Here is a 14,672-nt window from a genome sequence, read left to right as displayed (position 1 = left end):
TAAGTAACTTACCTTGATCAGGTACCTGACCAGTTACTTGGTCAGTTACCTGATCAGTTACTTGACCCGTAAAGCAAAAACCCTCCTTTTTTTTTTGTGTTTGTTTTGCAAAACCCTAAAACGATTTTGATATTTGTGAGCCTATACTCTGATACCAATTGTAAAAACCATATACATGCTCATAACATATGCACATCAAGCTTTGACAATAATCACAAAAGAACTAAATCTTACCTTCAGCATAGGCATGTATTCCATCTCTGACGCTGCAAACACGATCACTGAATATGGTCTTCTGTTACTTACCAACTTGCTTCTCAATGGACAGAACAATATGCAAAACATGGTAGTAATCAGGGACCGATTCATCTATATATATATATATATATGAGACTTAAACCTCAAGAAGCATCCCATTAAAGCATTCCTTGTTAGTTTAGGTTTCATTGTTAGATTCCTAATGTATCAGAATCTTGTAGCCTTTCTTGTAGAGTAAGCAATGGATTACTATCCTTAATGAATTGATACACTGCTTCATTAAGTTACTAGTATTGATTTACAGTTTGTATCAATGTTAAACTAGGTTTGACATTTAGCTAATCATCAATTACTTTATGATGATATGTGTTAAGTCCATATTTGATCTAACAAATTATGCTCTCACCTTGCCAAACTTAACTTCATGAAGACACCTGCAGTTTCTCTGCTTGTTGGTAGTCAATTATTCTCATCAGAGAAGCCAGTGACTCATTGGTATATACATACCTTTCTCTTTTTAAGCATTATAGCTTGCCTCCCATGAGCAAAATTTCCCTGTAAAAATTAAGACTCGAAAACTGCACATGACGTTTAACCATATGAATAATCTTTTTTTTTTTTTTTTGAAAAGACCATATGAATAATCATTAGTATAATAAAGCTAATAAATTGGGTAGGTGTTGGTAAATTATATAGCAAAATGTCAATGTCAAGGCTTGAGGCTTAGAGGCTTAGAGCAAGTTCACCCGTTGAGGTTGGCAGGTCAATACTATTAACTTCTTTTTGCATTTCATTTCCACCATTTAGGTTGGCATGTCAGATACTGTTCACTAAAGGTCACTCTGGGCCAATTTCTTAACCTGCCAACTGACATTCGATGACCTTTTGTGAACAGTATCTGACATGGCAACCTAAATGGTGGAAATGAAAGGCAAAAAGTAGTGAATAGTATTGACCTGGCAACCTCAACGGGTGGACTTGCTCTTAAAGCATGGTCCTAGACATTGACATGGCATGGAATGCTATAAAAGCCAGTATAGTCTCACTATATATGGTCAGTGTGCTGGCCTCCGAACTTCTCGAAGTATATTAACTATATTTCCATCTAATTTCTTCAACCTCCTAATCACATGCGCCATAGTTTTGGGCTGCGCCCTGTTTTTTAATCGAGTCATTTTGATTATAATAGTTCCCTACATTGTTAGAGAGCTATGTTGTTAGTTTTTACTTTTTAGTGAGCGTCATTGAGCTTATATATTTTCTCTATTTATTATGTCGTTGTTTATATATCGTTTATAGACTTACTTTTATTTAGTGAGCATGAAACTGTGACCTAATCTATGTATCGTATCACAAACTTTTTATCTATCCCAAGAATGTAGAGAAAGGATATGTATTAAGTAATTCAGGCTTGAAATTGATGGATTCAAAAAGAAAAAAACCTCCTAATCACTTTGTACGGTGACTTTGTGATTGGAACATTTATGTTTTTTTGTATTGCAATTTGAAGATTATTTAAAAAAAAAATTAAACACAAATTAGTTTTATATTAAATAAATATTGGTCATGAGTCATGAGACTAACGTTTTCGATTTGCAGATTGAGCTGTCACATCTATATGTATGTATGTATGCAGGCCTTTAAAGGTGCATTGCAAGTTCTGCAAGATGAAAATTGAAGAGCTTACAAGTTCCGGTGAGGAGCTAGGCCATTTACATTTGCCAAATCAATATATGAGAGCAAGTTTCTGAAATTGAAGAGCCCATCAAAATAAAACTAGATCTAGATTCAGAGCATTCTCTATCTACATGTCAACTTTCATCAACCACGTCAATTAATCTTCCCTTATTAGCTAAGAAATGAACTAACAAATTTCCTTGAATTAAGAATAAGTTTATCATAAACACCTGTAGACTATAATCTTCATGCACATACAAAGGCAAATTCCGAATAATACCATACAAAGTTGCAATCAAACTTGCTTATAGTTTCTTTTTTTTGAAAGGAGACCTGTACGGTTGTCCTCAAGGTTTGATTAATTAAACGGTTAAACCATATAATACAAGGAGAGTGACATAGAGCCTGAACTCCAACTTACAATAAACATCAAGAGAATGCCATGAAATTATATCCGGAGTCTCCACTAAAGTTATATATTCTAAACATGCACCAATTAGTAAGGACTGCAGAGCTGGCTACTCCATGCAAAGTTACAATTAAGCTTGCTTAGAATTATGGGTTGTATTTGGAATTTGATGTTGATCAAGAGGTTCATGGTGTTTTTCTTTTATTTATTGTTTTCACAATAAAGATCCTTAAAGACCGATTTAACAATTTAAAACCTCCAATTCAGAGCGTTTTCTATCTATAATTTATAAATGCCAACGGTGCGTTCCTTCTTAACTAAGCAATGAACTAGCAAATTTCCTAGGGTGACAAATGACAACCAAGTTTGTCAGAATCATATACTATCAAAACGACCTCGATCTCATGCTCATGTCAAGGCAAATTTAAAACCTCCAATTCAGAGCGTTTTCTATCTATAATTCTCTGTATAAATGCCAACGGTGCGTTCCTTCTTAACTAAGCAATGAACTAGCAAATTTCCTAGGGTGACAAATGACAACCAAGTTTGTCATAATCATATACTACCAAAACGACCTCGACCTCATGCTCATATCAAGGCAAATTACTCTATTTTTTTATTATTTTTGTGGTGCTTATATTATTTCTTATGCAAAATTTTATTTTTCAACAGGTAATTTCATGTGCGCCCACACTTTGACCATAGCTGCACTTGTAACTTCATCGCATCGATAATGGGTCAATGTGATATACATCATCTTTTTTTGGTCAAAAGTCATATATATCATCATACACAACTTACGGGGAACACTAAATCACTTGAAGAACGGAAAATGTGAGCAGATAAGTACCCCATATAGATAAGTTATTATACCCTGCAGAAATTGAGGTATGAAATGCCAGAGTAATTGACAATAAGCTCTGGTTAGGATGAGAAATAAATATATGAGTTAATTTGATTAAAGTCTAAAAGTTAGACCCTATATTGATTGTAGTCCGCATCAATTTTTCTTGTTAATTGAGGTCCAATAACTCAGTTGCCACGTCAAATTTATTTCTTTTTCCATTTTGCTTACTCAACCCTCATTAATTTTTCTTTTTTACATGACTAATATATCTTTATTGAATGTTTTTGCACACAAAAGGCAAGAATTAATAGGATTAAAATTAGCAATCTGATTAGTAACTTAATATCATATTTGATGTAAATCATTCCTAAAATAACTCTAATTTAAAAAATGTCTTCCATAAGTTAGGAATCTTTCTAAAGCAATTTTTTTTTATAAGGTTTTTCTTCTTCCAACACCAAAGCTTCTATGGTTATGGTTCTTGTATGTAATGTCAAGTTTTTTATGAACGTGGTTCTCCTTCTTTACCATGAAGCTTTCTATGGTCAAGGTATTTTCTTGTCGGCCCTATACAATTGTGATCCTTTTGGTGTTAGATTTTCTTTTCCTTCCATCCATGCATGGATGGTACTTGGTAGCTATTCTTCTTCTTCTTCCTTTTTTTTTTTTTTTTTTACATTTCCTTCTTAACTTACCTTTAACCTAGAAATGAACACACACACACACACACACACACACACACATTAATATATATTGTAGGTTGACAAACCACTATTATAACCTTATTCTAAGGTAGACATTACGCAATTTTTGTGGTAGATATATTAAGAGCTAAAAAATTCAGCATTTTAGTATGTCTCATATATACGTTGTTTTTATCACCATATGTATCTCTATTATTTATACCTATAAAAGAAGAAAACTAATCCGTAAATTTACTTAGGTACATATCTCAATTGTAGTAATTGAAGAACATTAATCCGTAAACATATATATCTTTTATTTAGGTACGTATCTCTTACTTATGGCATACCTACAATAGAAGAAAGTTAATATGTATATCTCTTACGTACTTTGTATATATCTCAATTATTTATACCTATAATAGAGAATCTAATCTGTAAATTTATATCTCTTACTTAGGTACATGTCTCGATACTTAGGTACATATATGTTTCGATTATAGTAATCAAAGAACATTAATCCATAAACGTATATCTCTTGCTTAGGTACGTATCTCTTATTTATGGTATACCTACAATAGAAGAAATTCTTAAATTTATATCTCTTACTTAGTTTAATTAGATTGAAAATGACCAAATCCTTCAGATGAGAGAGTCTGATTCGATTTAAGTACCAAAGCCAAACTCAATACCTTACTATTAACAAACACTAATGCACACACAACGATGGATTTCAATTGATCAACTGTTATCAATCATCTGCATCAACGATGGACGATTGTAGTAGAACATTTACTAGCCGTAGAGACAAGAAAAAGAGAGTGAACACAGTCTCATTATTTTCAGGATAATACACGGCCGTGATGATTCATCGGGCAAATTTAGTGATTCGACTAGACCATAGATAACCACTTCGGAGCCCTATTCTTATTGAGGCCCGCATGCCAGATTGCCAGCTCCAGCAAATGCATTATGCAAATTATGCATGAGCTTCAGAGCTTGTCTTTCCTTTTCAGAGACACAGCCACCTGCCCTCCCACATCTCCTAAAAACGTAGGTTATGAACTATGAACTATTCACATGTACCCTGCGGCCTTCCGTGATTCTCTGTCCATTACGACACAAAATGAAGGTTCCGCTCCAACGGCCTTCTGGGCCCTACCACGAGATCTGCGGCTCAGATGAGGCCAAGGAACGAGTTTGCCAGGGCTCCACCGCTAATCATTGTAATTCCCTCATCGTGGTGGGATCATGCACCATTCAGCTCAACGCGAATGTGGGTGAGGTTGCAGGCCACGTTACCTTATTCTTCTTATCCTGTTCCCAACCCATAACAATCACTTGCCATTGTCACATTGTGGACTACTCGGTTTTCATTCACGTCACGACACGGTGCAATGTAATTCGGATTCGTGCACATATACCTGGGGACTAGTCTGATTTGATTCAGATACTATTATCGACTTTTGTCTAAAATTTAACTTGGATAACCCGCTAATATGATCGTAATGACTTGATACCTATTTTCAATAAAATAAAAAATTAAAATTAAAATTAAACTTCACATAACTCAATTTATCAGTCATACTGTTCTCTTTAAATCGACACATACTAAATTTGTTTCCTTTCCCGAAAAGATCAAAGAAATCGACATTTCATATAAATAGGAGGACTTTGTCCCTCTATGCATTAAAAGCTTTCATTTTGTTGTGATTGGACCCTCCGTAAATGTTCGTCGATAAGTGGACCGCCATTAAATAAAAAGTCGAAGCAGGCAAGAACCAAATCATTATTTATGGTCATAATTCCATTTACCGACTTAAAGTCTAAAACAACCACGCGCTTTTACTTCCATAGTCGGCTACGCTACGGCTAGATCACTCTTTAAAAATTATTTACATGTCATAATTAATACGAGATCGCCGTAGATTTTGGTTTTATTATTTTAATCCCTCTTTTAGTTAAAAAAAAAAAAAAAAAAAAGAAGCCGGTACGTGAACGAGAATATGTGGCGGTTTTATTTCCCAGGATTCATTTCGTCTCCAAATCCAATCCGGCAAAGTCTCTCTAGAATTCTAGATATTTCTCTGACTCCTTTATCCGGTTCGGGACAACAATGGCGGGAAGCGTGAGAGAGACCCAACAGGCCGGATTTACCAAATTGCCCTCCCCCTTCCTTCTCCCAGTCCTCATAAATTGATTCCGGAGGAAGAGACGCGTCTCTAGCGAGTCCAACCCCCTCTCTCTCTCTCTCTCTCCCTCTCCCTCTCCATTGCTCTCGCCTTGGAATGTGAGCAGAGAATTTAAAAGTGAATAGGAAAGGTTTTGCTCTGGTAATTTGAACCGGATTGCGGTGGAATCCTCGCCGTTGATTTGTGCAGCGAGGACTTCCGTTCGCTCTCTCTTTCTCTCTTTCGGCGGGCTGCGTGTCTTTATGTTTATGTTATGAAGTTCGCCGGAGATTGGTTTCATTTATGTTTATGGAATTCCGTTCATCATCATCATCAACAACAACAAGGTGTTTATCTAGTCTATAAATCCATGCAATGTGTGAACAAAGAGGTTGGAATTTGGGAAATTTTAATTGTGATTGTGGATTTTGTTTTTGTATTTGGAAGCAGTGGTTGGTAGTAATTGGAGCATACAGCATGGTTTTGACGGGGAAAAGTGACGCCGGCCGGTGCATTTTCCCCCTCACTGGATTGCAAATCGGGTAAGCAATCTTCCAATTCATATTCACAGTGTTCTAATTAGTTTTCTTTAATTCAGTTGTGATTCTTGATGCACTTCATGTTGTGATTGATACTGAAAATCAGCTCAATTCCTAAGCATAGTCGATTTCGTGTTATTAAATTTCGTGCTATTAGAGGTGTGTGCGCGTGTGTTGTGATGGTAATGCTAGATGCAGAAATAATATTGTAGTGTTGTTTTTGGTTGTTTGCTGTTTGTATGAGACTATGAGCAATGAAGTGATGTGTTTTGTGGTATGGTGATTGCAGAGACTTGCAATCGTATCTTTCGGATCTTAGCTTAGTGCTGGCTTCGGAAAGTAGGAAGTTCTATATTTTGGTGGACAATCGGCCATGGCTGAGAGGTTCTCGGCCAGCGCACTTCTGGCAATTGATGGTTACCAAGGTCGCTTATTTCATCTCCATACGGTTTACTAATTTCCCTTTTTCTTTTGGTTCGATTGATTTTGGCGGATTAAAGTTTGATGGTGGTTAAATTTTTCAGTCAAGGGAATCTCCTTTTGCAAACACTAAAGCGCGAAAGGACAGAAAACAAGGAAAGGATGCGAGCTCCAAGAGTGTTAAACCCAAAAAGTATACTAGGTGGGTCTCATTCATCAAGGAAGAAGCATTGTCTCGGAAGAGGGTTTTGCTACCTGTAAAGAAACTGCGCAATTCTTTTCTTTTAAGCAGTGAGATGCATAGGACCTTGTATGGTTTCATTGTGTTTGAAGTTGCGTGGAGCAATGTTCGAGGTATTAATTACTTGAATGAGCTTCAGGTATCACCCCTTATCCTTTAACTCTTGTTTCTAGTTCATTGTAAGTGTTGTTGTGTTTCAGTATTGTTATTTTCTTTGTCACTTTCAGACTGATACATCACTGGCTACAGAGGCTAAATTCATGCAAAGATGGGAATTCGACAGTATTGCTCAAGCTGCAAACTGTATATCTTCATGGTTCTCAGGAACAGTCTCTGAGAAGCGACAATTGGGAGAGTACCTGGATTCCCTAGGTACTATTCTTTATCCTCATGATTTCTGATCTGGATAAGTAAAGAACATTTCTGATGATTTTTGGCTGTGCTTCCCAGGGGAAGGGAGATTATGGTATTTAATGTAATAGTTTGACATTTTTATTTTGATGGTACGGGGTTTTCATTTTTACCAAGCGTTGAGCCTCAATGTCTGAAGTATACATCTTTACTTGAAGCCATATTCTGTTTTTTGCTTCTACTGCCTACTCTAATCAAGCAAACAGATTGATTAGGTAGATGTGTTATGTGTGCGTCTATAGCTTAACCTATTCATATTAAAGTTAACAGCTTTTTTTTGGACTTCCATCATTATTTAATATGTCAAAATTCTGTGATATGTATGATGATGTAAAGTTCGGAATAATCTAGCTCAAGCAGGAATTGCAGTTACTTAGAATGCGAGATTATCTGAGACATTTTTAACATTTGTGTGGATGCTTGTCTTACTGCATAAGCTGAATGTCTGAATGGGATATAAAGTGATTCCTCCTTATATATAGTATCAAATCTTTCTCCTGGTATACTATTATGTTGTAGTTCCACTCAGCAGTGGCTGCCACAAAATAGTATACTGTTTTAAATAGAGTACATGGAAGTAATTGTGAGTAGGTTGTGTAAACAGCTGTAGGTTCATTAATATGATGCTTGATATATGCAAAAATGGAGCTATTGCATATGACTCAAGGCGTCCCATCAGTGTGTCATAATCAGCAAAAAGTTAGGCAAAGGGTTATTATCTTTTTGATATCAGCAGCTGCCTCCATGTCCCTGCTGTATGTGACATGTAACCTGACTTTCATTCTTGGATCTCATAAAGCACAAAATGACAGTTTGCTGTGGATCATCTTTCCTTTGCTAATTAATTTGAACGTTTGGATAAATATATATTTGAAAATAATTTATTCATATATCTCCATTGGGTTAGATTTTGTTAAGTGCTCCTGATGCGTTGGGGAACTACTGTACTTTTCTAATACCAATTGAATTGAGAATTGAATGTTTGGTTTGTTATTTTGTGGACTTTTATAGGAGAGGTGTTTTATGATGCCCAAGTAACTATGCCAGTTGATGTTGAAGACGAATTTTCGTTTAATCGTCTTTCTATCGAGGAAAATTCTCTTCACAGCCTCAGTAGCAACTATAGTGTATGCTCTCCAACCAACGACGGTAGCACTAGTGTTCCTCATTCACCTCCTCCACCTACTGGACCTTACAAGAGAAGGAAAATAGCAAACTCCATTAATATTGGAGATGGAGTTGATGTAAATTCTGATGAGTTTCAAGATGGCGAGACCTATGCTAGTGACTACGAAGATGCTGTTGAAGATACCCAGGACATGAAAGATGATATACCAGTGAATGTAAAGACCTATATGGACAGTCAAGAGGCTTTTGATGCTACTCAGTACAGGGAAGATGGTATACCTGTGCATGTTGAGACATGTAACAGTGACTGTGAAGATGCTGTTGAAGCTACTCAGTACAGGGATGTCTTGATTTTGTTCAGGTTCAATGACCATGATCTCCCGTTTAAACTCAGGGATATAATAATGTCTGATCTCCGGTTATTGACCTTGCTAGAGGCTGGGCTTCCTTCTTGGGCTATCTTCCTTCAGTCTTACCCAGGGTTTTGCAAAATTTATCGCCCGTGGATGTGTCCTCTTGCAAGAGCTTTATATGTGGTGATCTCAGTTGCCACCGTCCTAATTGGATTTTATGACCTGTACAAAAATGTTCCAGTTCTCAAGGTAACTGCATCTCGTATTTGTGGGCCTCTATTTGATTGGATAGAGACCTGGTCGATGGTAACAAGGATCAAATACTTGGGAACAATGCTATTTCTGCATCACTCTCAGAAGGTTGTTCAGTGGTTCTTGACTATCAGGAGTACCACTCGATCCTTTTTTTCAGTTTTTGCCCGGCCGATGTTCGAACCTTTCGTAGAGTGCTTTAGTTTCCTTCTCCCAGTTTGGAATGTGTTTTTTGAGGTATTGGGGAGCATCTGTACAATGATTTTGTTTCTGATTGAGTCTTCTTGCAATATAGTGGAGAACCTGGTGGAGGTTTTACTGTTTCCAATATGGTTTTTCCTGTCGTCCATCTGGAGCATTGGTAGGTCTTCTGATGTTTTTGATTTCTAATTTTCTCAAGAGTTATTAAACCAGTGATATAATTCTGTTTCTGTTGTATTGCAGCCACTTCTGTCATATATCCTATATTTGGGATGCTGTGGGCAATACTCTATGCTCCAATTCACATGTTTCTTGCACTAGCCAATTTCATTGCCTTTCTTTTTACTTGTATATATGACACTCTTCGAGATACATGGAAGTTTATTGGCAGCATATTCCAGTTTGCTTCAGCCTCTCAGGCAACAGTGAGGACTGTTGAAGTTTCCATATGGCGTTCACTTTGGAATGACCTCTTTTCACAGGTTGTAAGATACGTTTATAATTGTAGTTTGTGATTTATGTCGCTGTCAGGTAGATGGTTTTATTAATCACTATTCTTTCATTCTTGATTTCCAGATTTTCCGTGCTCTTAGGAGTATATTAAACGGTTTTGTTGCATTCTTCACAGCTTGTAACAGGCATCGGCTGAGGTGTGCTTATAGTTCCTTTGCTTTCCACACTACTTAGATGTTATTGATCTGCAATTTTCTGCTCTCTATATTTGTTCCATACTCATTTTCTATTGGTTGCTTAGCATACATTACTTGCTGGCTAGGACTGAATATGATATGTTTGTGCAAATTGTTAAAGTTTGTCATGGTACTTAAATTTTTAAGTTCATGTGGTGGCATTATTACTCTTGTTGTTTTGGCCCTTCCTCAACTTAAGTTAGAAGTTGTTTATAAGATAAACAGACTTGGACAAAAAAAAATACATAACTGGGTTTATTGGTTTGAATTTGAGTATTACTTAACTTAGAACAGCGGCAACAACCTAACAAGCAAGAGAAGGTGTGTTTCTGCTTAGGCTCCTTGGCCAATATATGTGACTCGAGAAAATTTTACTTTCCAAGTTACTACCTTGGGTTTCAGATGCAACTTTCAAACTTTTTCAACTTGTAGTTACAAGAATAACAGGGAGACTTTCTGATCTGTTTGTGTCTTCTGTTTCACTTGCATTCTGCCGTCCATCCTTCAATATTGCAAGTAGTCTTCCCCTGGTACCATAAGGCTGTCAGTTGGATTGATCTTAGAGACCTATAGAGGATCCTTTTAGTAGCTGGTATTTGGGGATTTGGGAATACGAGTCTGAGATGCTTGGCATTGGAATTCTTGACTAGCAAAAATTTAGTTTACTGGTAGTTATGGTAGTCTTGTACTCTTGTAGCTTTTGCTATTACTTAATATTTGCTTTATAGAAGAAGCCCATCTCCCCCTGTACATTTTAGGACTAGTTTTGAAGAAAAAAAATTGAAGTTGTGAGATATTTTTATTGACTTTCTTTCTCTAACAAGTTAAAAGCAGCAATAAAACATAGCATTCCCATTCTAGCGTATTGCTGCCCTTCTGCATATCTTATACGTTTCTGCACTTCAATTAAATGCTTTTGAACTTCCTTAAACTTCTATTGCTGACTTCCTACTTATAGCATGATGAAGCATATAATCCATTACCGCTGATCTGCAAATAAGTTGCCTTTAAATTTGTTAGTCTTTGTAAGATAGTTTTGGGTTACCTTCCCTGCTGATGGTTGTTTAATGTGATGATAACAGCATCTATAATCATATACAAGAGTTTAACCAAAGATTACTAAATCGAACCAAAAGATCACGGCGTGAAGATTCCAGACGTAGCAGGCAGACCATTGAGGCTCAGCAGCTGGTTAGTTGTATTTGTGTGGATTTTAGATGACGGATTACATTCCCGATTATCTTTAGACTCTGGAGATGATAATTGGTACTTTCGTGTGTACCTATGAATATTCCTAAACTGATTGTTTTTCTTCTGGCTCAGCAGTTAAAAATGAGGAGGAAAATTGCCCATAATTAGGGTTTGCACAATCAATGCGGAATCAATCTGGATATACTGTATATACACAGCTTTAACGATGTATGATATGTGTTTTGGCCCTAAAGGGAAAAGCAAGAGTTGTAGCAAACGAGAAATGCATTACTCACCATACGAAGAGCTTCATTTTTCACATTCTTTGTAGTGTTAGCTGCCATTGTTTAATTCTATGCAGGGGCAGCCTGTATATTTTCATTGTACATATATGATAAGGAATTTTGGTATTGTAGATCTTGCTTATTTTGATCTTTTAACAAAGCGGGTTTGCTTTTAACCGCCCAGTTCTTGAACTGTTATTGTCAAATGACTGGAGTCTGATATATACACATCCAAAAGGTCTTCAATCGTTCATGGTTAATGTAAACTGAGAACTCACCATCCATTTACTTTTTGTAATTGAGATTCTATTTGGACTATCCAGAAACCAAAAAATTTGATCAAAACGCTGGGGATAACAGACATTTATGGCTCAGAAATTGAATTCCAAGACTGCTAAAAGCTAATACATAGATTACAAATGCATGGAACAACAGTAATTTGTAGCTCAGTAAACTGAATTCCAAGACCACTTGAATCTAATGATTCCAAATCCACATCACATCAATTTTAATAAGTTACTGACATAGAACGACCAGCAAACTTGAAATAGAGAACAAAAGTCTTATACAGACTAAAATCCTAACGCCTCATAAACCTAGATTGATAGAACAAAGTCGGTCTTTCATAACATAATATATTCAAAGCTGTGCAGCTCCTCCAGTCTGGTGCAACATAGCATCTATCTCATCCCCATCTTCCATTTCAAGCTGAACAAGGAAACAAAAGAGTAATTTAGTAGGCATTCTAAAAGAAAATAGGTGCAACCAACTGCTTGTGTGTGGATATGACGAGGGAGACACAGAGAACGGAAATGAGATGAACCTCATCAGGGGTCTGCTCTGCTCGCAGACGACGGCCGTCAAACAGGAAGGCAATGGAGTTGAGCTCAACAGATTGGCGATCACAGTAGGCATTCATCAGCTTCTTGAGTTGAGTGCTTCTTTTGATCCTAAAGAAGACTTCGTTCCCATCCTGCAATGAAACATGAATAGATGCTAAGTTTGACGACCACATATATCATTACTTGAGCATAACTTTCCAACACCAAAAAAAGGTCATGTAAGCTACACTTGGCACACGATGATTCTATGCTTCCTAGAACCAAGAACAGAGTCTCAAACTCTGTTACGAAAATGGGAATTCCTAAGGAAAAAAAGAAAAGAAAAAAGAATACAACTTGGTCCCCTCAACTGTTAATCACATGTAGCCAAGGCCATGCCAAACCCAACAGATCACCACCTAATCAAACCAAAAAACAAAGTATATACACTACCAAGTATAAGAACAGAACTTTCAAATAACAATCACAACGGCGAGGAATCACAACATGATATGATAAATCATAAATACAGAACAGATAGTGGATAACAACAACAACACACTAAAACAGGAAATCAGAAATGATATACAACATTACAGCTCAATCAAACTTTCAATCGAAGCCCGGTAACAACTTCATCCCCAATACCGAAAAAGAACGAGCCTTTTACCAAGTCTACCAAATCCTAATCGACTACCCTAGATTTCAACCAAAACCCATAATTTCAAGGACCCATCAAAATCGAAAATCGAAAATCAAAATCTAACAGCAAACCACAGAAACCCTAAGAAACAAAGGGCGTTAAAAATTGGGGAATTGGGGAAAGAGAAAAAGACCTGGCCTTTCACTTTGAGGTTGATGTGAGCACCCTGATCGTTGGGCTTCTTGTCCTCCTCCTGGGGCTGGCTCGCAACTCCTGACATCGTCTCTCTTCTTCTTCTTCCTGTCACTCTCTCTCTCTAAAAAATAAAAATTAGGGTTCTCTGCTTCTCTCTCTACCCCTCCGCTCTACGCTTTTTATTTTTCATTGTAGTGTTATTACGGCACGACTCCCCACGCCTTTTGAAGTACCCAACCAATAGACCTATGACACGTGTGAAATTCATATGGGCTAAGTGTAGGATAGTCAAAGTTCCGTACGTCTTCATTTGGGCTCAAATGGTTTTCGGCTCATAAGTATGGGCCTTTAGGTTCCATCAAGGCCTGTAAAGTTTTTGGGTCAATGTCCAATTCTTTTTTTGTTTGTTTGTTTTTTTCTCAAGTTTGGGTCAAGGTCAGGTTGGTGAACATTTAATTTCAGGTCTTTTAATTTTGTCATCAAATTAGAGAAACCAACAAAATGTCCTTATCTTTTCTTAAATAAGGACAAGCCCAAGGGAAAGGCCCAAAAAGACCAATTAAATAGTGTTTTGTTCATTGTATTGTTCAGGAAGTTATAAAGACAGTTAAAAATGTGTTGTCTCTATCAGAATAGGCTTTCAGAGGGAGGGGAAACACTTGAATGGGATTCATTGTTGCTCTTTATTCTCTTTTCATATGCATAATCGGCTCTTGAGTGTGGTGGTGTTATTATTCAATGGATTATTAAGAAAAGGGTAGGGTATATACCAATTGTATATACAATGAATGAATAAAGGCAAAAAGGGAAAGATCTTTCCAATATCATAATATCTAACCTAAGAGAAACATTATAAGGGTCCAAATGCATCTTTATAGCCAATTTATATAAATGGGGAGTGAAATTGACACTTTTTTTTCTTTGATTTTCAATCTCTTTTCTGTTTTTCATGAGTGTTTCATACAAAAAAACATGTGCATAATATTAAAGATGTGGTGTAATTTGCAAAACAATAATGTCGATTTCATCTCTAAAATAAAATATCATAGATAATCTATATGTATCGATAACGGCCATCAAATCATTTAAGACAGTAAATGAATAGAAATGCCATACTTGAGCAACTATAGGATTGAATTTAGTGGTAGAGAACTAGAGATAGATGAGAATGTGGGGTACAGAAATGTAGATAGTTCTTCAAATTTCAATTTCAATTTCAATTTCAATTTCAATTTCAATTTCTTCACCATCCAATGTTG

The 14,672-nt window shown here is 36.5% G+C and overlaps 2 protein-coding genes across 4 annotated transcripts; one reads left to right on the top strand and one right to left on the bottom strand.

Moving 5' to 3' along the window:
- Positions 1-5,918: 5,918 nt before the first annotated feature.
- On the top strand, positions 5,919-11,946 carry LOC112185687. 3 transcript variants are annotated; one of them, XM_024323964.2, is made up of 10 exons: positions 5,920-6,392; positions 6,496-6,587; positions 6,874-7,009; positions 7,109-7,384; positions 7,473-7,617; positions 8,668-9,750; positions 9,834-10,072; positions 10,167-10,240; positions 11,362-11,470; positions 11,603-11,946. In XM_024323964.2, exons 2-10 carry the CDS (start codon positions 6,523-6,525, stop codon positions 11,636-11,638), a joined length of 2,163 nt encoding a protein of 720 aa, XP_024179732.1. In that variant the 5' UTR covers positions 5,920-6,392; positions 6,496-6,522; the 3' UTR covers positions 11,639-11,946. The 3 variants fall into 3 exon arrangements, with proteins under 3 accessions (XP_040371132.1, XP_040371131.1, XP_024179732.1); XM_040515198.1 differs by having other exon boundaries at positions 5,919-6,587; positions 11,606-11,946; XM_040515197.1 differs by having other exon boundaries at positions 5,919-6,587.
- A 171-nt stretch (positions 11,947-12,117) lies between these two features.
- On the bottom strand, positions 12,118-13,577 carry LOC112185689 (small ubiquitin-related modifier 1). The gene is made up of 3 exons (XM_024323966.2): positions 13,412-13,577; positions 12,578-12,727; positions 12,118-12,462 (listed from the first exon to the last, which is right to left on the bottom strand). The coding sequence occupies exons 1-3, from the start codon at positions 13,496-13,498 to the stop codon at positions 12,394-12,396; spliced, it is 306 nt and encodes a 101-aa protein (XP_024179734.1). The 5' UTR covers positions 13,499-13,577; the 3' UTR covers positions 12,118-12,393.
- Positions 13,578-14,672: the final 1,095 nt, after the last annotated feature.

Source organism: Rosa chinensis, chromosome 2, assembly GCF_002994745.2.
Source record: "Rosa chinensis cultivar Old Blush chromosome 2, RchiOBHm-V2, whole genome shotgun sequence".
Classification (NCBI taxonomy): domain Eukaryota; kingdom Viridiplantae; phylum Streptophyta; class Magnoliopsida; order Rosales; family Rosaceae; genus Rosa; species Rosa chinensis.
Note: the sequence above shows the minus strand (reverse complement) of the source record. Positions and strands in the feature narration are given on the sequence as shown.